Source organism: Athene noctua, chromosome 5, assembly GCF_965140245.1.
Source record: "Athene noctua chromosome 5, bAthNoc1.hap1.1, whole genome shotgun sequence".
NCBI lineage: Eukaryota > Metazoa > Chordata > Aves > Strigiformes > Strigidae > Athene > Athene noctua.
In genome coordinates, this window is record NC_134041.1 from 28,514,169 (window position 1) to 28,540,794 (window position 26,626).

At 42.0% G+C, this 26,626-nt stretch overlaps 1 protein-coding gene across 2 annotated transcripts in view; it reads right to left on the reverse strand.

The window, feature by feature from the left end:
• Window positions 1-3,982: 3,982 nt before the first annotated feature.
• TEDC1 (tubulin epsilon and delta complex 1) overlaps window positions 3,983-26,626 on the reverse strand; it is a 73,684-nt gene continuing 51,040 nt past the window's right edge. For both annotated transcript variants that reach the window (XM_074908244.1, XM_074908242.1), the window contains 2 exons: window positions 25,679-25,891; window positions 3,983-5,221 (listed from right to left, as the gene is read on the reverse strand). In XM_074908244.1, the coding sequence (XP_074764345.1) occupies window positions 4,862-5,221; window positions 25,679-25,891 (573 nt within the window). In that variant the 3' untranslated portion in view covers window positions 3,983-4,861. The remainder of the gene's footprint in view (window positions 5,222-25,678; window positions 25,892-26,626) is intronic.

Here is a 26,626-nt window from a genome sequence, read left to right on the forward strand (position 1 = left end):
GCTTGGGCTGTCAGTCGAGGAGCAGTGGCACCGTCAGACTGCTTCACACAAGCTGTCAGGGGGTAAAGGGCGAGGGTGAAAGACCCAGGGCTCGCTGCAAGTGGCTGAGGGCCAGAGGAGACAGAGCTCGACCATCAGGCATGTGTTTACTGCCACTGAGAGTGCACCATGCCACCACACACACACACACACACGCTCACACCAACTGCTAACAGCTCATCCTCCTGCAGGAGCTGGTGGAGGAATCCCACAGGGAACCCAAAACACTCTAGGCTAGAAATCACTACTCCCAGCAGCTCTTATTTTTAAACATAGGTTGCAGCCCTTATTTACCAGCAGGCGCAATGTTGTCAGGAGCAGTGACTGCAGATGCCTCACTTGCCTTCTGCAAAGCAAACCTCCTGTTTTGACTGCATGCTGATTGATGCTCAGTTATTTGGGGAGGAATATTTCTAGCTACACAGTGTGAGCCAGAGTTATCAGCCAATTAAGTATTTATGGCCAATTCCACTTTCCTAGCAAGATGTTTGGAAAACAAGCACCAGTTACATCAGAGAAATGGGTTAAACTATGCTCTTCTATTAACACATTCATGCTGGCCTACCGGAAACTATACATGCAGAAGTCCTGTAAGACTTAAGGCTATGCTTGGAAGCAATCTGTCACCAGAGAGTGTGGTTTAAACACTGCAGCAGTAACTCTGCCTGTCTTCAGTGAAGCATTGCCAGAGCACAAAGCAAAAGGCCATGCACCCCCAGCCCCCCAAGGAGGGTTGGCTGCCACAGGGACTTCCTGTGGACAGGCTGTGTTCTGAGATATCACCAGGCAAACATCTGGGACAGCTCTTTACTGCCTAACGTTTGTCAAGTGTAGCCCACAACCACATGGAGCATCTCTGGCAGGTGCTGATTTAACCCTGGTTTCCTGCTTTTCCAGCATGGGCCATTGCCTCTAATATGCTCCTCACTTCCTGAGGTTACTTAGAAAGCCTGGATCCAAACCCAGACTAAACTAACTCCCTCTAGGATGGACCAACAGGGAGAACTTCTGCTGCAGCCTCTTCCAAAAGCCAAAACCCAAACCAAAAGAAACCTTGCTGCCTTGTCCAGATATTAGGGTAGCATCACCGCCAGCCTTCCCTCACCACTTGAGTTCAGCAACCAGTTGCTCACAATGTGCAACCCACTCTTTACCAGCTTCTCCAGCCTATACCCACTCTTCTCTGTTCAATTCCATCAACAATTTTAGGGCAGATTCCTGCTTTCACAAGGAAATGTACAACCAGCGTGGTAATACCGCAAAGGACAAACCACTTAACAGCTTGTATCTTTGCTTTTCAGTCTGTAGGGGGTTGTTTACAACACTCTCCAATCTCTGTGAAGTAATACTTAACATTTTCCAAGCATGCTTGAGCCCATGGATGAAATGTACCACTTGAGTCATCTTCTGCCTGTCACAGCATCTGCCAGAGACCAACTAGTCATTTGGTTGCTGGTTGCCACACGTCTCCCAGGGCAGCCATTCCCCCTTGTACAGCATCTTCCACTGCTGACACAGGGCCAAGCCCCGGTGACCAAGAAGTAGCCTTTAAAACCAGTAGGCTATGATGGTGGGTGAGAGAAGTCAGCCTAAACAGAGAAAGGAAAGCACTTCAAATGCCAGGGTAATGGTATGAGATGACAAACATCTATTTGTTCCTAGGTTATATCCCATTAAGTGTGACTGCAAGTCACCCAGCTCACTTTCCTGCTCTCATTGCAGCTGGTGTTAATCCAGGGATGATTTTCTCAGGTTTTTCAGTGGTGTTTATCACACAGCATCTCCCAGCAGTACTGAAGAGACAGCTGATGCCTCACCAAGCTCATGAGGACTGGAAAGCATCTGTATTTCAGATGCATCAATATGCCTCAAAAGCAATCACAAGTTGTGACCAGTCACTGAGGCATGACAATAGCTCAGTCCCTTTGTGTCCAACGCCTGCAGAGGTGCTGTGATTTTTAAAAGGCAGCCTTCATAGGAAAATCACCTTTCAAAATCTGGCGCCCAAGAGTGCCAAGCACTTGAAATACCTCCTGCTTTATGCTCTCCATGCTGGAGCTGAGAAGAGGGGCAGAGGAAAGAGGGGGCTGCAGGTATTGGCTTTAAAACCACTGCCAGCTCAGAACAACCCACTGATCTTCAACAGGGGTCACAGATGATCCGCTCTGGTTTAAAATGCTAAGTGGTACCTGAAACAAAAGGCAGCAGGAAATCGGTGCCAGAAAATAAAAACTATACTTGCCTATGCTCTTTGCACAAGGTGTCTGAAGCGCACAACGCCAGCGCAGCACCACGGGTGGGATGGTGATCTTCTTTTAAGCTGCTTTCAGCTGTAGCCCCTCTTGATGTACATGCCAGGACGAGCAGTTCCAGCTCCAACCCCCATTGGCTCTCCTGACAGCTTCCCATAGGGCCACCCAGTACAGTGATTTGTGCTGTGTGGTAAATGCAGCTGTTTGCAATCCACTGTAGCACTCCCGTACATATCACACTCACTGACATACCGAGCGCTGTCATTTTTACATTCCACTAGAGAGAAAAATAATTCCTGAGGGTCAAGCAGGGGAAAGGCGCTGCCAGTTGTGGTCTCTGCTGAAATGGGATCCTTGGCTGCACACTGAAGCATGCTGCACTATGTGCTGTGAGGTGACAAATATTTGATGCTAGGAAGTAACTCATCCCATGAGTGACTATTGTCAGTTTATGTGGATGGCAGAATAATACACTGTGGCATTCGGCATTAAGCCAACCCCGATAAACCACAGCAAGGCATGAGCTAGACCCGCACTTGAATCTGAGTGCTCTCACCTTGCTCAAGAATATTTGCTCACTCTTCTCTGCTGAAAGTCTCAGGAGGACAAAAGATCTTCTGAGGGCAGTGTTTTAAACCTAAATATGAAGCAGTGTGAAAGTACCTTTGTATAAAAGCTGAAGGAGGATATAAAATGCTCAGGGAGAGAAAGACTGGTGCTGCCACTCTTGTTAGTTCTAGGATATACTGTTTGTTTCCCCATTCATGAATAGTTTTCTGTGAAACCTGTGTCAGACTAAGTCCTCTTGTACACTGAGTGTCAGCAGCCCCAGAGCCAACACCCTTCTGAAGTTGTACCAGCTTGAAACAGTTGAGTTCCTGGCCCCTACTGAGATGGTTTGAAAAGCAGAGCAATGTGGATTGGCTTTTTAAAGCCAGAGCTTCAAGGAGGAGCGGCCTGGGGCCAGCCACCTGCCCCAGAGATGGCTGGATCTCACTGGCCCACTGGGGTTTTCTGCTCCAGAACTGTGTCACCTTGGTGCCCACTGACAGCAGGCACACTGGTTGTGACTGACTGCCTGGGTCACTGCACACAAACCCGCTGCTCCCGGCGCTGGCCCATCGGTGTAGGGTTGACTGGAGTTGAGGGCTCTAGCTGGGAACTGCACTTCCCACCAGCCTTGCTCCAACTTGGGCCTTGGACAAGCCACCAGGTCCATGCAGAGGAAATTCTGTCTGAAACTTGGCCTATCTTAACCTGAGCTTGTATACTCCTGGCCTACCAGCAATACTGCATTCCACTGGGTGAAACCAGGACAAAGCATCCCTCCCGCTGTGGCTCTCCACTGACATCTGCATTGCCACTCCTGCAAAAACTGCAGGAGAACCAACAAGGGTGCTGGAGATGAGCAGGGTCTGGAAGCATCTGAAGTTTACTTAGTGCAGCAGAAATCAGGAGCCCGGAGACCCATCCACCTGTTCCCACCTGCACATGGTCTCCTGCAGAGCAGCAATCATACTGACGCCTGGAAAGAGGGCCTTCAGGTTCCTCACATGTGGCTGCTGAGTGAGCCAAGAGCAGCTGGTAATCAGCGACACCGAGCTGGCATAGTAGACAGAAATCCAGACAGAGGAAAACCCATTGCTCATAGAATTCACAAATGAAAAGCAAACTGTTTTTTTTTTTTTAAATGTATTTATTTCTGAAAGTGTACAACTAGAATGTAAAAATACTCCTTGTGAAAGCAAAACAGAAAATGGTAGGAAATGAAGGCCAAGTGAAAAACATTTACATATTCCAGCAGAAAAAGCCTCTGAAGACAGAGCCTGGAGACTCCTCAAGCTTGGAAGTCAGGGTCGTATTTCTGTTCTACAGAAACTTCCTACAGCAGATCCATACGTTATCTCATTGTGAGTCATAACTCGGTGGAACGGGTTTCTAGTTTGTTCTCTTTGAGAACCCAATTACTTCAAGTGCATCACACCAGTAAATGAAATCGGTGTGCTGCTTTATTTATTATTAGGGTTTTGTTTTTCCCTTATGGTGACTACATTATAGCTGCCACAAATATGCAAACCAGCTGAATTAAACCAGCACACTTTCTTGAACATTTCCAATCTCTCTAAGCCTTGGTACTTTGCACGTTCTCCTATACCTGGATTTTTCTGACTAATGAACTCTTCCATTTGCTGGAAAATATTGAATGCAATTAGTACTTCAAAGCACAGCCTTAGTATATGCCGTGCCTAGCAGCTGAGCACTGTAGAAGAGCCCAATGCTTGGCAGAAGAATTAGAAATTTGAAAGATAAAAGGGAGATATACACACACTCCCACCAAGGCCTGCTGCAGAATTCAATTGGCAAGGTTAGCAATAAAGGGGCTGCAGAGAGAACCACCAAGGTTATGGCCCCTGTGCAAGTCACATAGCAGTCAAAAGTTATGATTCCCAGGCTTAAAAATTAGAAATTACATTTGGTTCCTCACCTTGCACTCCCCCATGCCAAGATGCACAATGTGTTCTGATCAAGTCAGTCTATTCCTTTGCTCTTCTCAGTCCAACTTTATCTCTTCAAGGGGAGATACAAATCACTCCATCCAACCCTTCTGCAATTTCATCCAGCCTCTGCCTGCACTCTTCCCGCAGCTGCTTCAGCTCTCTATCCAGGCTGGCCTCTCTCATCTGTAGTTCTCTGATCACCTCTGTAGCACTGACAGCTGAAACATGCTCCTTGAATATAGACCTCCCAAAGCCCGTTTTGCTGGCAGGATGTTTGCTTCTGAACACCAGCCTGCACGAACCATGCATTTTTTTTTTTTTTTGAGCACAAAGGTATGTAAGATCTAGCAGTTTTAGTTCAACACTTTCCTGTATCTTTCTAGCGGAAACAGAGAACCCCTCCTTCTGCAGTTCTTCCCCTCCTGTTTTCACCTGTAGAGAGAACCAAAAAAAAAAAAGGAAAAGAAAAGAAAAGAAAAGAGAGTATGGTATATGTCTGTAAAAAAATTCTCCTGCCAAGAAACAACACAAAATGTGATGTTTGGACTAGGATGTACCTAGAGAACAGAGCCAGCTCTAAGTGTAAACCGAAGTGCATGGCAGAGAAAACTGAATTAAGCTAACGTGCTTTCTATCAGAGGTAGCAGCCTCAGTGACCAAAAAGCTGTCTGCAATCATTTGTTTGCAGATTCACAGTCTAGCAGCCCCTCCACTGGTGACTAATACACAAGGGCTCTGCACACTTCTGTCTTACTGAGGAGTGGGTGGTTTGACTTCAGAGCAAAACACACAAAGCAAAAAGGGAGACCCAGCAGAGTGACCTTCATCACCATTGTGCTTTAAGCAACTACGTTGTCATAACAGATTAATTGCCTCGTGACTAACAGTATTATTTCAGTTTGCAAATGCTTTCTGTACTTGGCAATGCTAAAAAGTAGGGATGACACCTGTAAACTTGAAATTCCTTAATTCTCAATTCTCATTATGGGGTAACAAATAGGAAAAGGAAAATAATGGAGTAGAGACAAAGAAGTGGAGGCTAAGACCAAAAGGAGTACCAGGCAGCACACTTTCACTGAAGATAGGCCAAATAAAACAAAGCTTTTCTTGTGACAGAATCACAGACTGAATGATAAAAGCAATTGTATATACCAGGATTTCTCAAAAGCTTTAATGTTTAAAGATTTAATGTTCTCTAACAATTTGATATGAAGAACTTGCAAGATGGTAATTGCCTTGACAATTTTACTAGTAGATTAAACATAAATTCAGTGACTCATCTCAAAATTTAGTTGTTGGTGGAGAAACATCCATAAGAAGAGGTACCTTGCTAAGGCCTTCAGGGAAACAGTTTGTGGTCCAATGGCATTTTCTGTTTCTGCTATAGCAACAAGCTGCCAAATCAACTCAGGCCAAAAAGCAGCAAAGTTTCAGAAAAACAACGCTGCCTCTGCAATCTGCTCAAACCCCAGAGCTCTCCTGGAACTGGTGCACAGTTCTGAAGTCCACGCTTCAAAAAAACCCACGGGGAAACAGAGTAGGATTCAAAGGCAGGTCACCCAATGACTCACAGACAAGCGTTATAGTATGAAACTTCTAGAGCTCAGACTATTCCATTCATGGAGACAGATATATAATTTGGTTTAGATCCTAAAAGAAAGTGGAAAAGAAAGTGGTGAGAGACCAGACTTTGCTGACAAAGCTGTAAGTTGATCAAATGGATGAAAATTTGAGTTAGATATTCAGCTTCAGAATAAGATATTGTTTCCTACTGTGAGGATAATGAACCATGAAATGCTTCATTGCAGCTCCAGGGATGAATCTTTGGCCAAACTCAGCTCAGGTCAAGCTCAGTGCTAATGATACCCCCTTCCAGCCTTGAAACTGCTCTGCAACCCCTCCCCTTCCCTGGCCATGGGTGAAGCTGAACAACTCCTTGGGGTTTTAAATCTGCAGATCTGCATTAAGATATTGATATCTCACATATTAGGGCTTTGTCAAATTCCCTGTAAAGTCAGGGAATTTCCCTGAAGCCCCAGAGATCAGTCAGAGCCTAAAGCAGCACTAGCTGCAAGGGTAAGAGTCTTGAGGTAGCAAAGCGCCCTTGCCTTTGCCACTGCCAAGCTACAAGTACACAGGGTTAAACCAGCTGCCATATCTGGAGAAAAAAGGATTTTTTCCACAGATCAGTAGGGTGGGTTTCATTACTGAAACAAATTCAGAAGCTTTTGACAGAGAGGGGGTCAAGGTTTCATTTACAGTAAGAAACACTGTAGGCAGGAGGGCTGCAGTCGCAGTTAAATTTCCCCGCTGACACCAACTTCACCAGGACTTCACTCATTTATCCCAAGTTGTTCACCAGAATATCTTCATAAGCTTCGCAGCCAAGAAATTAATCCTCTCCATAGTCTTCTGATGCGTTATTCTCCCCCTTCTCCCCGCTCAAAAAAGATTAGGAAAATCAATAAAATCAGAAAAGGAGTAAATGCCTCTGAATTCTTCCTAACACGTTAAAGGCTTTATCAACGTAGAACCATCTGTTAAAGGAGACCTCTGTTGATTAAGGCATTTGAATAGAGCTGAGAGAAGCCTATCTTTGCCCTTGTCTGAGAACCAAGGGTCCCTCTTTATAATAATGCCCAAGTAAACCCAGGACATGTCTTGCTGTTGGCTAAAAGAATATCTGAGTTTCAGTTCTCTAACACCACTTTAGAAGAAACAGAAAAAATAAATTCAGTGTTATCTGGTCTCTCCACTGCCAATGAATAAATGAAAAATGATGTTTACACAAAGTGGATTTAACACTGGAATCCAGGATGGGAAAAATTTCCCATTACTTACAAAGAACAAAATCACTGAGCAAACAGAGCCTGCAAAACATTATTTATTTTTTGCATTAAACTCAGGCAGAATACTAGTAGGGCTGTATAAAAGTATTCCTAATGAAACATACGTTTTCATACTCTCCACCAGCCAAAACTGGAGAATTTTATTATCCATTGTGCAAGGTACATGATGGAAGCGCACACGCTCTTCTCAGCACTAAGTGCACTGAGTTTTAACTCACAGCAATAGCGGGAATAGGAATTACTACACTGAAGTAGGAGCAGATGTAAGGACAAGGACAACAGCCTTACAGTTAGGCATTCAGGGAAGCAGAACAAATTCTGACATCTGAGTATCAGAAGGTCACTGCACATGTTCTCTTCTGTAAAAAAGACCAGTATTTCCTGGGACAACATTAGATAAATTTAACAGGCAAAATTTTCAAAATAATGAATATGAAATAAGAGAATAAGTTTAGCAAAGCACTATTTTGTATCAGCACAATCTGGAGTTGAAAAGCTAGCATGAGTTTTTTTCACTGTTCTTCCTGGTAAACTCTGCAACCATATCCACAAATACTCTTGCTGCAGTTTGTAGACTTCAATAGCTAAAAATCTCTGAGGGTTACCTTCGAGTAATATTCTTTACTCTTCACATCCTCAACGCTTGTGAAAACACTCAATAACCTCCTCCTGTATGGTTAATTGATGCTCTTTAACAGCTTGCTGGCTCCCATTAGTCTGCACACAATGATTATTCTACAATCTCAGCAGACCACTTTGTATTAAACAAACATATTGTAAAAGATTAGGAGCCTCAGCATTTTGTGCCTGCCTGTCTCCATCCCACAGCTCTGCCTTTCAGTCTCAATCTACCAGCTGGAAGTTGAATTCCCAATTAGGTACATAGTGCTGTCTGACAACTGCTGCACATCCTCTCCAAATAAACACAACAACACGATAATCATCGTTTCCACTTTTACAGAACCAACCTCATCCCAAAGGGATTTTGAGAAAAGCCATGCCAAACATAGATGGAATCAGCTGATGAGGAACCAGCATCTTCAAACTGACACATGTCCTGCTCTGCAGTGAGTACCGATCTGGTTAGCTGTTCATAACAGCACAACAGAGCAGTCACTCACAGACACTGTAACTGAGTCTTGAAAGCATGCTGTCCCTCTGCACACTTCACAGTCAAACATGCCCTAATAGGTTTCACACTCCCAAGACCATGATAAACTAGGAGGAACCTCCCATGGCAGTGTGTGTCCACACCAGCCCTACAAGGACTGCAGATAGACGGATGTCATGAGTGTACACTGAGGCAAGCACTCTTGCTGGGTTCCTTCTAGCTCTTTGCCTCACCATGTCACCGACCACTGCTTAGGACAGGATAGTGGCCAAACTGCCCCAAGTGCTCCCAGACAGTTTCCTTTAAAATAACTTAAGTCTTCCATGAGACCACTGTAGGTTTTCAAAAGGTATTAATAACTGTGTAGTTGCAGATAGGAGTATTGCATCTTAGATCACAGACTGTGCTGGCAATTCATATGCACAAATAGGCAAAGGGAGAAGCACCAGAATAAAAGTGATCTCTTCAACATCAGCTGGAGGATGGGCAGAGACAGGCAGCCTCTAATTCCTGATGCTGCAGAATTAAGCCAGGCAGAATATCCATCTAAGGTGGAAAGGACTTCCTATCCCCCCAGGGACAGCACCATCACTGATACTGCATTTCCGAAAACTTTCAGGCTGAGGTCTGACTGAGGAAAATGGCCAAGTCAAAGTAGAAAAGGGCGGGCCCAGTCCAGGAGGCTGCCATATGCACAGGGAAAGGGTCAGTGAGGTGAGGCACATCCAAGAAACAGGCTGAGCAGGCAGCTCAACTCAGTCCCCACTGTGGAAGATTAACTGAAGCAGTGATGCACAGGAGAGATCTCAAGCCTGCAAACACCTCCACACAATTAACTTCCCCAGCACATCCTTCCCCTTCCTTCTCTGAAATCTCTTCTAACCTAAGATACTACCAGTTGTCCTTTTTATCCAGACAGCTATCTCAGCTGTTTTCAGTCCTGGGAATCTTCTTGCTTTGAATAAATTTTATTGGGATGAGTTCAGTGGGCAAATCATGGGAAAGGTAATGTGTCACACATTTTAAACAAGCTGCCTTCCAGTTTCTTCACATGTTTCACTGTTCTGATGCCAGAACAGTAATACCCAGATTCACCTCCTCTGGATGTGTTCCAATTTGTCATGTAGACAGTCCCAGACTCTCAGTTGCCCATCCTATAGAGGTCTACTTCTATCAACTGCTGGATAACCTACACATTCAGCATATTTGATCTGTCCTCGAAGAGAAGACCTTCCAGCCCTTCCCAATTACTGCTGTGGTTTCCTCAGCTCCCTCACATTTGCCTGCACCATGCTGGTAATGAGCTTCATATCTCATTCCGCATGGCTCAGAAACACCCCCAAGAGGCTGATCTCTCTGAGTTTTAACAGCTCACTAATGAAAAGTGCAATAAAAATGATGCACAAAATGGTTCTTTTTCTGCTAAAAAGCAAGCTGGATGTGAAATTACTTGGAGAATTTTACCAACATACAAGACATCCTAAAGAGATGCTAAGATATCTAGATAATGACATCATGTTATTTAAATCATTTTCAGTAACGACCTAACAAAAGTGACAATCTTCCAAATGCTGGAAGTCAACATTTCAACTTGTTAAAACTTCATATGGCAATCTGAAAGCCTCAGAAAGCAAATGAATGCTGCCTCTCAGTTACATACTTGAACGAAGCCACTGGCTAGAGATAAAGTTTAAAATGCAGCAGCAATGAAAGGTCCAAACGTCTATTTGGAGGAAGGGGAAGGGGGGGCGCAGGCATAAGAGTATTTCCATTTTATGATCATGTTGTTGCCAGCTTTGAGGAGGGAGCAGCAAACCAAATTGTTGGAGCTCCTTTTGAAGTGGATGATAAAGACCTGAATCATGTCACTATTTTAAAATCATAATCTCCTCAAATTATTCTAGGAGTTTTGCAGAAATGGTTATAATAATGGTATTGTTCAGAAAAACAAAATGCACAAGCTTAGAAATGGCACTTTTTTGCCTCCAGTCCTATCTGTCTGCTCATTCTCTCTTGTATTTCTCTTATGAATAGGGAGAAGACCCCCTATACATACAGCATGAAATACAAATTTTTCTTGCCGTTCTGTCCATATACTACAAACAGCAATGCCTGTCTTTGCTGGAAGACACAGTGCAACCTGCTCCTTTGTGTTCCAACTCACAAGGAACAAACAGAAAAATCTCAGATCATGTCTTTTCAGGTTGGAGAGTGAAAGGAGATTAGGAAATTAGGAAATATAAATGGATGCAATATTCAAGCCACCAAGTCATACTTCCTTTGCTATCAGGGCATAATCACCCAACACCTTCTATAAGCTCATCTAGCTCCTCTGAAAACACCAAACAGCATTTGACTTGCACAATTTTTTTTTCCTAAAGGAAGCTCATTTCCGAGCTTTATCTTAAAGCTGTCACGTCTAAGATGGCCCCCCGTACCTGAGGCGTTGAAAAAGGTGAAGTGAAATATTACACGCTTGGAAACATATGATTAATGAGGCACCAGACTGCAGAAATAGAAAAGACCTGACAGGTCAGCCACAGTGCACTCACCTGCCTGGCTCTGAACAGTCCCCCAGCCCATTGCAATATCCCATGCACAGGCACTGAGAGATGTTCCCCCAGTTAGAGGAGCTGCACAGAGCTCTCAGTCTCCATGTATACTGAGCAGACTCCTGTTCAACATACAAGTGTAGATTATAACGATCTATAAGTAAAAACCAGAAGTGGAATAATCATGGAGATATTGGTATCGTTCACAGCCAGCCAGCATGGATGCTTCACAGAAATCCTGACAGCTGAGTGCTGGAAACCAGGCACTGCAAATTAAGGCTAGTTTAGGACTTTTCAGTTTCCAGACTGGAATCCAGATCAGTCTAAGGGCTGAACCTTGCAAACACTTGTCTTCAATCAGTACACAACTGAACACTTTATAAGTGATGATTATTTATACTTTTTGCTGTCTTAAGAGTTTATATCTAGCATTTATTCCACCACCACCCCCTCCAACTCACCAAGAAAAACCTTGCAGAACTGCAATCCCAGCTGACAGTCTATCTGGGATACAGAAAACAGGATACAGAAGGATTTGCAGACTACTTATAAGAAAGCCCTCCTTGTCAGCACTGAATAAACAGTACCAAGTACAAAAGAAAAGAGCAAAAGGAAATAATAAGCCAAAGTATCAATACTTTTGGAAGGGGAAGAGCAGAGTCCACTATAAGCATAGCAGAAAGACCTGTAAGTATTAAATAGAAGTGGAATACAATAAAAATAGTCAGAGAGATCCCACAATTCCCATCCACAATCTCTTTGTGCTCTTATACAAGAATTTCCTGGCCATACAATACACGTTCTGCACCTTGTTGCACACAGAGCAGTACTGTAAAACACACACCATGGTCTGTCTGTGAAAGAAGATGCCCAAGCAGAGTTTGTCTCAAACATGATTAGAGATATAAAGAACTGAACAAGCCAAGACCGTTGCTCTCCGTGTTTGTCACTGTTTTCTGTACAGAACAGAACAGTTATGAATAACCCAAGTGTTCTGTGTGCTTGTGTGTCCCCAAAGGCAGAAAAATAAAACCCTTTTCACACATAAGTAGGGTGAGGGCTTTACACTTCTTTAACAATAAACAAATATTATAATAATTTGGATAGAGGGACAGTTTCTTTTAACAAAAACAGTTGCTTTTTTTTTTGAACAATCATGGTTAAGTGTATGACAAATGCTTTCCTTCCTTAGCTATAGACCGTGACCCATTCAGCCTTAGCAAAGCAGAGAAAGGAACCATTTCAAGGGATGCTGTGAATGCATAAGTGATGGAAAATCAAGTCCTGCAGCTCCTACTTCTGGGAAAAACTATGGAGCAAGGTGGGAGTGAGGTGGGGACACAAGACCTTGCAGAGCCTATGAAGTTCAAGCATTTGCTGAATAGTGACTTCCAGGAAAATAAATCAGACCCCAAACTTCAGAAAAACATCTAAAAGCATTTGCTGCTTATACAAACAAAAACATGAGTTAAAGCAAAAGCAGTATCTGCAATCAGCTGTTCTGGAAACACTACAACACTGAGTAAGCAGGTGTTTCACTATAAAAAAAAAATACCTTAGTCTAATTTCAAATTCATGTCTTATAGTAACTTGTCTAAATGTAATTCAAATCTCTAAGAAAGTTACAGAGTTAGTACTGCAGCTCTATAAAACTTGTCTCATTGAATCAAGTTGCTTTGCTGTAAGCTTTCAAGGTTTTTAATTTTCTGCAGCAATTTCTACACACTGAAGAGCAACCAGTTAAAAAAGCTAGAAACCATGATTTTCTATTTTAATAGCTGAACATTTCCCACACTGTCTTGCCTAAATGAGATTTCTTTCTTCTTGTGAGATCCTTGATTGTACACAAAGAGACTTGATGTTCTTCTGAAATAGCACACTTAATACCAATGTTCATGCATTTATGGATTTAAAGTCATAATAAACTGATTAGTCTAACCTACCACAAAGCACAGGCTACAGTATCTCACCTAGTAATTTCTGCAATGTTCTACTACATTTTGGAAGGCTACAGGGTCTCTTCTAGAAACATACTTCTGTTTTTTTAAACATAGCCTCCAGCAGATAAAGAAACTACCTTATCACTGAGTTATCTCAGCAGTGAAATACATTTATGATTAAAAATATGCACCTTTTCAGGGAGTTTTGCCTCAGTCACTGTATTGTTTTATACCATCTTTCATCTAGTCTTACACTCTCAAAACTCCACTTCCAAGAACTTGTAGAACATGATCCAGCTAAAACTTTGCCTTGGTTAAATTACACTTTTCTCACCTCTCATACAGACCCGAACGAATATTCCTTTACTACCTCTTCTTTAATCCTTTTCAAAATTTCAACCATATTACAACTGTGATGGTGGTATAAGTAGGGCCAACACATTTCATTAATCTCTGAATTTTAATCTATATCTTAGCATTTAATGACCAGTAGCAGACAGAAAAACTTCATTGCCAATAACCTAAAAAACTTTTCCAGGACCCACTACCATTACCTTCTATTTCATAAGGCCATGAAATGGAAACATTTGCACATATTCAAAACCTGATGCTTGTAGGCAGATCAAACTAGTTTGAGGTACATGCACAGGTATTCCTTACTAAACCCAAACTCCACCAACAGTAAGAAACTCAAATAATTTATTGTGGCTTTATAATAATTATAACAGCTAAAGTAAAAATTCACCTTAATATAATTACTAATTTCTAATACTTATTATTAGTTCAGCGAGAGTAAAAATCTTAGGCCTTTGAAACTGCTGGCAAATAAACGAAAGGGGTGTTCCCAAAGTAGCATTAATGGGGACATTATTTGTACCATAAACTATGAAGACATTTTAGAAAGGTTGTAAAGCTGAGCTATAGCAACTGGCAGAAGATGTAATTATACAAGCAGCTGCATTCCAAATTTTGCCCAGATTTGCAATTTCCTGCAATTAGAGAGGAATGTATACATCTCCATCTTATGCATTTTAAGCAAGACATTCACTATTCAAATGCTAGCTCCCAGGCGTACCTATTGTCATTCTGAAACAAACTGACAGGGAAGCCACAGCAAGGCATCCTACCTATTTTATCTAGGAACAGGCCATTTTTTTAACTGGGGGAGGAGTCCTCTGAGGGAAAACTAAAAATATAGTTTTAACACCAGGAACACACAGCTGTGTATGATGAGAACAGTTACCACGGTCTGGCAGGGCACTGCTGCTCTGTGCTTCCTTTTATTAATAAACTGAATACTGCAAAGCACTTTGTAAGCCTTCAGAATTACATCCACACTGGTCTTCAATGGAAAGCTTTTAGCTGGGGAGAAAGCACAGTAATGGAAAGTTAGAAGTTAATTAAAGCTTTTGAATGAGATGATTTCATAAGAGGAGTGACCTGATCTTGTCTGAATGTATAATACTTCTGTTGGTTTCGTTTGGCATGGTTTGGGAGGTTTTAGTTTGGTTGGTTGGTTGCTTTTGGGTTTAAGATAAGAAAATGGGTCTGTATTTAGATTTATGTGTCTAAATACTACACTGATAGGAGTCAGAAATCAGTTCATCTTAAGATAAAGGGAAAGAATATAGGATTAAGAAAACAGGAAAAAGAACAGTATTAAGGTATTTAAGGGTCTTTACCAGAAAAATGCAAAGTACACCTCCAAATATCAATACAAAACACAAAAGCACATGACTAGTAAAAGCACTGCTTGTTTGTTGAGTCTACAAATATCTATCATACAGGCAAAACAAAAGGGAAATTAATCCTCTTAGGCCTAAAAGCAACTGAACTCTGTGACTGCTGTGCTGTGAGCCTGTGTGAGCAGACTTGCTTACAGTAAGGGCTTCACCCAGCTCTACTGAGACAGAGCTGCACAGGATCCTACCCTTGAAGAGATGCATAAAGAGGCAGTTGCTTCAAGGACAGCCTTTGGGTTGGATTGCTGAAGGACGTACCTGAGGCAAACAGCCCAGAAGGAAGTCAGCTATGCTGAAAGTCTCATAAGATACATCCCTCTTCCACAAAGCTACAAAAAAGTTTCCTGTTGTATGGTTATTTTCTGAGCTCTCTGTTCCTGAGTTTTTGGCATGAGCAATTTGCTTTTCCAGTAGTTAACTTTTGAGGAGAACAACTGAACTCGAAGAAAAAATAGATGGGAGTCAGAAATGTGATGTGATTTTTCTATTGCAGCAAATCTGTGGGCAGAACCAGCCAGGGACAAATCTTAAAATAACAAATGGTCTTCAAAGAAATCAGCAATTTCTGCATCACCTCTGTTCATCTCAAGAAGATGACAGTGGTGCCAGCACAAAAACAGCAGACATGAAGCATCAGCAAGAGCATATAAGACAGCCAGAATCACTGTGCTCTGGAGCCAGGAGCTCACCTAAACCTCTTCAGCTACTTCCCGAGAAGATACACAAGCCTTGCCAGCCTGTAGGTTCCTGTACGGTCCTGCTGCTCCCAGGAAGGTGGGACAGATCCAGACAGAAGCTTTGTCAAACTTTCTTGTTCTTTACCATTGACTAAAAGCAGACACAGTTCAGACTTGTGGAAGTCCCACATGCCACAGAATTCTGAATGCTCACCGCAGCGAATAAGAGATAAACATGTATTTCCTTCTCCAAATTATAAATCTTCAGCATTGGATGGAATAAAAAAATTCAATTCTAACAGCCCATCCTTTTATAATGCATTTCTTTTTAATCAGTTTTATCTCTAGACTTTTCAAAATCCTTGAATTCAATTAGAAGATCACACAAATTAATGTAGTAATAGGCACATACTGAAAATGTATGATATTAAAACCAGAGTATGTCAGTGTAAGTGATTTAGACACTTGCAAAAAGGCTGCAGTGCTACTTTGAAAAAGACCCTGACAACTACAAATTACAAAGGAAGGCAACAGACAAGTATTGCTTCATATAATAAATTGCTCACTTATTTTTCAATTTGTTCTTCCAAACTTTTATCTTGGGCAGCAGAGACAAACACTGATGATATGAGATATCATCTCAGATCTAAGTGACTTAACAGAGGCTTGGAGGGCCCCACTTTGTTTTAAGCAGAGCTTTATCACTGTGCAAAATGAAAGTAGCCACTTTAGAAACGGAGTGCTGCTTTTGACTTGCACTTCTCTATATTATCCTGAATATGAAACAAATTCAAGCAAGGTAGTCCCTGCATAAGCAGCCAAAAGAAGGAATGTTTATACATATTCCTAAAATACACAGATGAGAGGAAGGTATTACCACCTAGTCACACAAATTTTCAGAAAAGGGTCTTTCTTATGTAAAAATTACAAGGAAAATGGAACAAACAAACCAACCAACCCCTAAATAACCAGTCCTGCCCCCCCCCCCCCCCCCCCCCCCCCTACTTCTAGGGAGTTTCTTCTCAGTTTGGTTTTCAGTTAGAAAATACTCCCTTGTCCCCTCCAGTGGCTTTGCATGACTGCTGCAGAACCTCCGCCAGCACTCCGCCCTGCAGCAATCCTCTCTGCTTTTGGGGGAGGCTGGAGCAGTGCATCCAGAGCAGCAAAGGTCACTCCAGCAACCCAGCCTATCCACAACTATGACAACACAAATCAACTTTTAACTCCCAGGTGGGGAGTTTTGTCTACACAAAACATTTTCAGAATTTCAGTGAAAAAGCAGACATTTTCTAAGGACACTACTCTTAAAATGCATTCAGCATTTTAAGTTTTGATGGTGAGTAGCAGCTCTAGGTGGATGTGAAGCTGCTTGAATGGCCATCATGACTCGCAGCAGTCAAAGGCCAGGCCCTACAGGTAGCCTGCAGAGGGGGGGGGAAAAAAAAAAAAAATAATCAAACAGCTCTCAGGGTTTTGAGAGAGCTGATAAGATGAAGAGTTAGGAGGAGTGAGTTCTGAGCTTGGAAGTGTACTAAAGCTTTATTTAGATGCATTTCTGGCTGGGAAGAAGCGATGTGACAATATTAAATTGCAGATTTATGTTAGCTCTTCTACAAGCAGAAGGGACAAAGACACTGAAATGAGTTGGATACTTTTTTCCTCTTATGATCAAGTATTATTGTTTTCAGGGCAGAAAACTGAGAGAACAGGGCCAAGGTTTTAAGAAAAGAAGGAAACAAAGTTAAGTTTTGAATGCAGGAATGCAAATAGTCCTTCTAAAAGCATCTCACCTAAAAACTAATCAGTACTACAAAGTACACAAACCTTGTAACTGCTGCTGATGGAGGAGGAGGAACCCATCCCAACAGTCTGCCCGGAGCTGTAAAGCAAGCCAGGTACCTCCTGGAAGTTACCATCCCCAAAACATACTCTGGAAGGTTCAGTAAAACACACTAATAGTGTTTCAGGTAGAACTGCTCTGAAATACAGCCACTGGCTATGGTATTAATATGGCCTCTGTCAGCCAGAATTAGCTATGATGTCCCCAAGATCCTGCCCTTGTGGAAGACAACATTTGTTGCAGTGGCTCACCACTTGCAAGAAGTCTTGAAATCTAGCAACCTTGTGATCACAAGTACCTTACATCCCACCCATTAGCCTCCAAGCTTTTCACATTCAAGAGATAAAGGTGGTGCTGGGACCTGCTATCTTACACACCTTGTACATCTGAGCCCTACAGGTGTTCCTAGTCTTCAGCCACATTTTATTGTGTGTTTTAGCTGTGAGAACATAAGTACTACACTTATCTCTTAAAAAGGCACTGAAACATTTACAGTGCCTACAAAACACATTCTCTCATTGGAATTGGCTTTTTTACAGTTTATTGTTAAATAAAGCTCATCTAAAATTTATTGGAATATAATTCTTCAGCTACATTTACTACATGTTTCATTGCCTTGGTTGGTATCCAACATCTTGTCAAACAATGAGAGTAAAATATTAACTGGTTATTGATTATACTTTAACTGATCCTGTCACCTGAGTAAACATCCTGCATTTTGGCAAAGGAAGGGAAAACAGCACCTTTTGGGAAGCAAGAAAAACTTTCACCCATGCTTACTTCAAATCCCAGAGTTCTTCACACAAAACAGGAGACAGCAATCAAATTTTTAATGTTTCTCTCTTCCCTAAGGAGCTGGAGTCTTTTAGAATATACAAGCCCCATGAGGAATGTCAGGCTGGGTAATTTATTTTCCATTTCAGTTTTTGTGTGTTTGAAGTTGGTTTGCTGATTTAGCAACTGGTATAGAGTCTCTGTCTCTCTCACAGTTCAGCACTCATTCAGCAATCTGCACAGCAAGTTGCATCTGCAAATGAAGAATACTTGTCTTTTTCATCTCTGTGTGCTGCAAGCTTAACAACATTGACTATTCAAGTCTGACCAACCTGCACAGAGTTCTCAGAAGCGAGCAAGATTCTTTCAAAAATCTCCCAGTTCTGCTTATCTGCAGTAACTTCCCACATGCACACCAACCTTAAACCAGGCTAACTAGGGGCTTCAGGTCTAACGCAAATGTTAGATCCTGCTGCGAAGAGGAGAACCAATGCATGGAGATGGCTTCTTTCCTCCTTCCAACACAAGGAAGAGCACACTGCCCTCCTCCAGGAACAATCACTTGGATCTCCACCACAATTTCCACAGGCACTTACCAGAAGCAAGTGGACTCAGATCTCCTGCTAGAACTATTGATGAGTGACAAATAAACCAATGCAAGAAAATACATGAGCAACATATGAATATAAACATTAGACTCTTACTTCCTACTGTTTACAGCAGATCCATGCTTTCTAATAACCTAAATCTGCTAATACCATGGCAATTCCATCAGCAGCAAATTTAATCCTACATTTAACTAAATAACATAAAATCCATTAGCTTTGTCCCTCCTTGCCATCCTCCTGTCCATGTCCTTCACTGCTCTCTTTGATGGATGCTTCAGTTGATCTCTCTGGGTTTCCTCCCCCTACACAGGCAACTGGGCCCAGCCAACCATGTATTTCCAAAAGCTGCTCTTGTGGCCTTGCTAGTTCTTCAATTTCTTCTGCGTGAAAAGCTCCATTGACAGCTGCTTGGCTCCACATGGAGGTTTGCAAATACAAAGTGGAACACTGAAATGCTCTGGGACCGGGGAAAGGGCAGGGGAAGGGAATGTGCTGACTGAGGAAATATGCTGGCACTGAACCATTCTCTACCACTCCTCCACTTCCTGCACCCCAGACAGCCTGGATAATTAACTACTCACTACACTAACATCTTCATATTAGCTGAAAGCCCAGAGAACTAGAACAAACAGCAGAAATAGTAAAGATGCAGTGTGAACAGTTCATGTTTTTGTTTTTTGTTGTTTTTTTTTTTTTTAAAGAAAAAAAAAGAGCTTTTGACAAGCCTTCAGAGTGTTCTTCAGTGGGAGCTCAACTGTCTCTCTGCCACAAGTCCTGGCTTTAAGGCAGCAGAAACAAAACCTGGCCCCACACCTGTGCAGGAGGGAACACAGCACACCAGCAGCCAGAACAACCCCCACCAGCGCTCCTCGCCATTCAGAGAGTGGAGAAAATCATGAGCCATTGCATTTCCCTCACCTGCATACATAAACTGCACATGCCTTTATTTTCATGCAGGTCAGCCATACACACAGCACAGCCACCAAGCACTAGCAGTAGATACTCGGGTACCTACAGCTCCAATTCATTGTGAAGCATATCTGTAGAAAAACTTTGGAAGTGCACTTGTTTGAGTAGATTAAAAAAACCCAACCAAAACCAAAAGGATGTAGGACTATGTTTCAGCATCAGCCTCTAGAGTTGCTATCCTACTTCAAAAAGTGCAGTCTTAAAGTGCATCAAAAATCATTCAGTCTTTTATAAATGCAAGATCCTTAGAAAAAAAAAAATCTCCTTTTATTAGACTCTACAGCGTCTCCAGCAGTGTGCTGTGATGAGCTGGCAGTAGCAAAAAGTTTCAGTGAATCACGGGACTCAGGGTGGAGTGAAAGGCTCTCTGTTTCACCCACTTGATGGGGTGTCACAGGCCACCATGACCACTGACCACCCCTGCATCTCCCCTCTCCTCAGCAAGAGACAACAAAATATCCCTGTCCCATACAGCCCCTCCCCAACACACTACGAACCCAAAGGGCATCTCTTCTGAAATGGGCAACCCTGCATCCTGCCATTCCTATCAAGGCTGTGGGTGCAACAGTTTGGGAAGGTTATGGTTACTGAATGGAACTGGAGGCAACCAATCAGGAGGAAAATACAGAAACAGAGAGAAAACATAGGTTTCAGTGAGTTCTTCCACTGTCATGAAGGAGGTCTGATGTGCACCAGGGATTACAACCTCTTAAAGTCTCAACTCTGGGTTCTCAGGCACAACATAAGCCAAGCATGCAAAGCACAGCCACCACTATTTCTGGAGAGGACTCTAATGTGCAAAGAGCATGTTCAAACTCAGATTATTGGCTCTAAGTCTTTCTGGGCTATGCTTCAGAGATGTATGCATGAGCAAGCTCCATCCCATCATATCACCATCTCAAAGGAGTCTGGCTTGCTTTTAAATGCTAGCGAACACAGAGGATCCCAAGATACAATATTCCAAGTTTCAACAAAAGCTTAGTATGGTGTGAGCATTTATGTGATGAAAACTGAAGTGATCATCATTTGGAATCAAATACTCTGCATTTCAGCTTGTGGATGCCAAATATTTAACACAGACTGAAATCAAATTCCCCTCTCAAATAGAGGAGTAGATAACATGAAATATTCAGAAAGGAAAAAGCAAACAAACAAACAAGTTCTCTTCTGGAATTAGGAGATTTCATCTTTTACAGTTAAGTGTGTTTCTAAGAGAAGCATTTGTAAAGCTTAACCATTTCCCTCAACTTTCTGATCATTTACTAATCCCCAAAATGTCACCAAAGAAATGACAGTTATTTGCCCAGTACTGCATGGAAAAGAACAAAGCTAACAATAACAAAGCCCCATATTCAGATCACACCTCTGTCATATGCCTTTTCTCTTACAAGATACAGAACACATTGCTGCCTAGAGATGGGTATCAGTTAAAATGTCATATTAATCAGGGTTTCACAAATCACCCAAATCCCATGGCAACATTCAGAATATCTTCTAGTGAATGTCTCTGAAAGGTTTCAGGGTCATTCCAAGCACATCACCAAAGAAATTGCTGAGGGCAGGCAGAAACAAAGGAAGATAAGTTCCTTCATTTTAAAATATTTAAAATTAATGATTTTAACTACCAGAATCAGTGTGCAAATGATCAAACATGCAACAAACACATCGCCCCTGAAACCACATCCTGAATAATAACCAGTTGTGTTTAGTACTGCAAACCAGTAATCACGGTATAGCAATGACTTTAACACACATGAAATACCTCTACACGGTCCAGAATAAATGAGTCAATCACAGACTTGTGTAAGTGTCAAAGACTCCAAGTTTTCAAGCCCAATCCACAGTCTTAGAGCAGGTCCCTCTCCTCTTCAGCCATCCCTGACAGATATTTGCATAACCTGTTTGGTGCAAGGTCCATGAATGGAGACTTCACAGCTCACCAGACAACCTTCCAACACTTCTCTGCCCTGGGCATTAGGAATTTTTTCCCTTAGTATCTGATTAGAATCTCTGCGTTGCAATTTACACACAGTCTTGTCCCACTGACTGAGTACATACAAGAAAGAAAAAAAAAAAACAAAAAACAGAAAGAAAAATCTTTCCCCCACAGGTAACTTCTTCATATTCAAAGAATCACACACCTCACCTTAGTCTTTCCCTTTTTAACAGAAAGGCCCTCAAAGACCTTATGTTCCACACTTAGTGTTTTTCATTTTTCTCTTCTGGATTCTCCCCAGTTTCCCTCCTGAATTGTGATACTCAAAACTGGATGTAAAGAAAGAGGAACAGTAAGTACCTTGTTATTTCAAAGTTCCGTTTAACCCAGCACTGTCTCCAATAGCCTTCAATAGCAAATAGCTAGGGAGTAAGTTTAGGCCTAGACAAATACATAACAATACCTTACTGGAAGATACAACTTCCTAAACTCTGGTAGTTTGCAGTTGAAGGACTTTCCTGACCAGAAAATACTTTCCATATTTCTTGCTTAACAATGATTTTTTTGGTCATTATTTTGTCCAGTAATTCCCTCTAGGTTCACCCATAATGAAAAACCAAGGAGCATTAGAAAAACAGTAAAAAAATGTTTTCTCCTGCTCCAGTATGATATCCCTCTTTACTCTCTCCTCTTCTAGTGCAAAAAGCCCTAGCCTAGGTAATTTTCCTCACAGAGAAAGCCTTTCACAACTTGGGTCATCATCACTTCCCTTCCCTGTGGCTTTTCACCTCAATCACTGTTTTTTTGGGTTTTGAGTTATGACTGGGACCAGAACTGCACACAGCATTCCAGGAACAGATGGGAATATTTTAAGTTTTGCTTTCCTCCTGCTTTCCTAACAATTCCTAGGATTCAGTTTACTATTTCTGACCGCTGACATTTCCACAGAACCCTCATTATAACCCCAAGATCTTATGCACATGCCATGACAGTCAGATCAAAAGAACCACATGTAAAATTACAATTCTCCCTTCAGATGCATTTTGTTAGATTTTCATCCATGCAATTTTATCTGATGTTTTACCACTTCACTGCTCAGTACAAGGACCCTCAACACTCCTTTGCTGTTGTCCTTCATGTGCTCTCAGGGATTTAGTCTCATCTCCCAATCTGGGCACCTCGCTCTGCACCTCCTTTCCCAGAGCAGTCGTACACACGCTGAGCAGCAACGGGCCCGCGAGGCTCCACTGGTGACTGCCTCCGCAAACCCATCACAGCCGCCTCCTCTCTGCTTCCTGCTCTGCTGTTTGCTCAAGGGTAAGAGGAAAGACAGCCACGTGGCCAGTTTATTTTTGTTGAGAAGCTTTTCAGGGACTTTATCAAATGCCATTTGTAAATACAATTAAACAACGTCAATTCAAACCCCCTTGCTCACATGCTCACCGGTCCTTTCCAATAACTTCAACAGATTTTAGGTTCATGATTCCCCTCTGCAAAAGCTGTGCTGTCTCTTCCCCAGTATATCACGTTTGATCACATGCCCTCAATTCTGTTCTTCAGAACAGTTTCTACTCAGTTGCCTGGCACAGAGATCAGGCCTACTGGTAACAACAGACATAATTACTCTGTGGATTATCACGTTTTTTTGTTAAGTACAAGGTAGCAGGCACAAGAGCTATAATAAACTGTACTGTCCTTCAGCCAGGCATGCTTGTGAGAGCCAAAATAATTTCCAGATGTCTCAGTATTGCAAGATACAAAGTTAGAGATAATGACCACTTTAGCTACCACTATATCTTCTCTTTGTTTGACTAAAAAAATAATATAGAAGGAAAGATTTGATAAGCTTATTTCTCTAGGCAAAAAGAGTGAAGAGGACAGAAACATACAATTGATAGAGCCTGCATTCAGCAAGCATCCTGACTGTGGGGAAAAAAGACAAACTACAGGCAGAAAGCATCACATAAGCAGCAACACTATTCAAAGGAAGGGTTGATATAAAGAGGATTGATGGAGAGTCATCTGACTCCCAGCATTCCAAAAATTGCTGTTGTATAGCGTTACAAAACAATTCTGTTCCAGGGCATGTAGAAGAGGAGGCATTTGTGATAAACCATCCTTTTAACAACACACTTAAGATGCACTACATTTGTTACCCACAGTCATAAACTCATGTGACATTCACTGAATCTCAAACACTGGAACTAGACCGACCATCATTCAAATCCATTCAGTGCATATATTTCAAAATACAACGAGGAATTCATTATCTTTCTGGAATTCATTTCCAAATTTAAGCATAAAACAATTTCAGTGTGATTATTATATAATATTTAACAGCATATATATTGTTATATATAAGACTCAGAGCATATCTTGCTTTGGAAATCATGCATTGGAAATTTTGTTTTTAGAATTCAAGGTCTGAGTTGTCCTGCAGCAGTCATGTCCGTTTTGCCATAAAAGCAACTAAATCTGATGATGCTAGAGGCCTGCCTAGTGCAGTACCCCATCACCAACAGTGATCGACAACAAGTGCCTAAAGACTATAAGACAAAGACAAATATATGGAGATACTTCCTCAGAATATTCCCCCAGCCTGCAATGATTTGTACTTCCGCAACTTCTTAAATTTGTAATTTATATCTGTATATTTGAAAATCTTTGATGGATTTAATATTCCAAGAACGTGTCCAACAGATTTCGAATTCATGTACACTGCTTATATCCAGTGCACTGTGGGAAGAAGTTCCATACTCTGTGTGAAACAGAAGCTCCTTGTGCCTGTCCCTATCCAACTGATCTTAATTAGTTCTTTATCCTTAAAACAGTAGTGAGTGATTAGTTCTCCACACACATTTTCCATACCAGACCCTTTTGAACTCTTGGGAAAATGCCTCTTGATCTGAGAACCTGTCACTTTTCTTTGTCAGCTGAAAAAAAACCCAAACCCAAAGCAACCAAACAAAAAACCCCAAGAACAAAACCTCTCCTGAGTTAATACAGACACAAAATAATGATAAAGTGGTTTTGGCACTACTCTATCTGCCCCTACTGTTTCTTTGACTGTTTCTCCATCCACAGGTTTCATAGATTCTCTGGTATCTCTCTTTTATCCTGATGCCTGAAAAAAATGACTAGTTTTTATGCCTGCATCTTCATCATATCTTATCCTTGTGTCAGCATGTTAATATTCAGATTCACCTTCTACGTCTACGTTAACAGCTCCTTTACTTATGCCCCACCGCCCCCTCTGGGTGCTTCCCAGTGTCTCCCCATCCCTGTATCAGAGAATACCATGTACACTTCCTTCATATCACCTGCTTTCCTCCACTGCCAGCCTCCCACTGCCAGTCTGTTCTTCCACCAAATCTTGTGCTTAGTCCCTTCTCTCGCTTCACAGGTTTCACATCCTTCTTATGTTCCTTCACCCATCAGATATTTCAAAGACTAGTAACTCAGTGAAAGATGACAAGCTCTGGACTCTCCCATCCTCCTTCTTTTGTGAATACCTATCTTTATTTTTCTCACTATAACCATTACTGATGCTTTCAACCTGCTGTCTCTATCTTCTCCGGGGGATGCCATGATTTCCTCCTCTTCCCTACTCTCCATTGCAACCCCTATTCTTTGATGCCTTCCCTTCCAAAAGAACACTTACTTTGTTTCAGCACACTGCCTCTCCAGGACAGGTGCCTACTTTGTGTTTGAAAGAGCACCTGGCATGCCGTGGGCATAAACAGACAAGCGTAGATATAACATCAAGACTGCAGGAAGGTTGACACAGAGCAGCAACAGGGAGGCTGCCCTAGGATGGGCCATAGCAAGAGAGCTGAAAAACACATGATCTTAAAAGCCACTAATGATCAAGAACATCACCCAAAGTCTTACCTTCTCACACCACACAGCCTTTCGGTGAGTTACAAGCTTATGCAGTTGGTAATGGAGGGTCATTAGATCTCTGGATAATCTGTCAATTTGCCCAGTCAGACTATCAGCCCAAGAGCAGCATGAGGTCGCCTTTGGCAGCCTGCTCTTCTCTACACGAGCATCCTGGGACTCACACGTATTTCCCTCTTTGGCCATATTATCTAACACAGTTTCCTAAAGGAAAAACAATAAAAGTTACTTTTCAGCAGGAACTAAAATGGCTTCCCCTCCCCCAATGTCTTCCTGGCAATTCATAACTAGGAATTCACTGCTGCCATCTCAATATACAGTTGCTCCACAATTTCAGAGTTATTTTAAGATATAACCTCCTCAGTTCACTGTAACATATTTCTAAGTTAACAGAAAACTTATGTTGCTAACCTAGCTTATTTTAGAAAGCACTGCATACTGTGAGCACACCCTCCACTGCACTGAAGCAGAAAGTAACATTCATGGGACAGAGAAGCTCTAGACAAGCTCCTTCCCCTCAAACTCTGAAGTTGGATGTACTTCTATGGCTTTTTGTAACAAAGTGATGACCAGGAAGGAGATACGGGCTTACACTGTTCAGGAGAGCCCTATCTGCTATGTGGCACATAAGTTGTAACACCCACGGGATCACTTGTGCCTGTGTAAAACTCTACAACTTAAGGAACCTCAAAAGATCCCTGCATCAAACTGGTCGGGAGCTCTGTCAGCTCTGCATGACCACAACCACCTAGCTGGTTCTATAATTAATTCTGCAACTGCCTTCGGAGACAGCAACCATTACTTGAAATACTTCAAAAAATACCAAATAATTTCAGAATCCTTGAAATGCATGTACCTATACACCATGGTGTACAGATTATGTAGAAACACAGAGTTTTCAAGCCCGTGTAGCACAGTATAACTAAAGGATCCAGACCT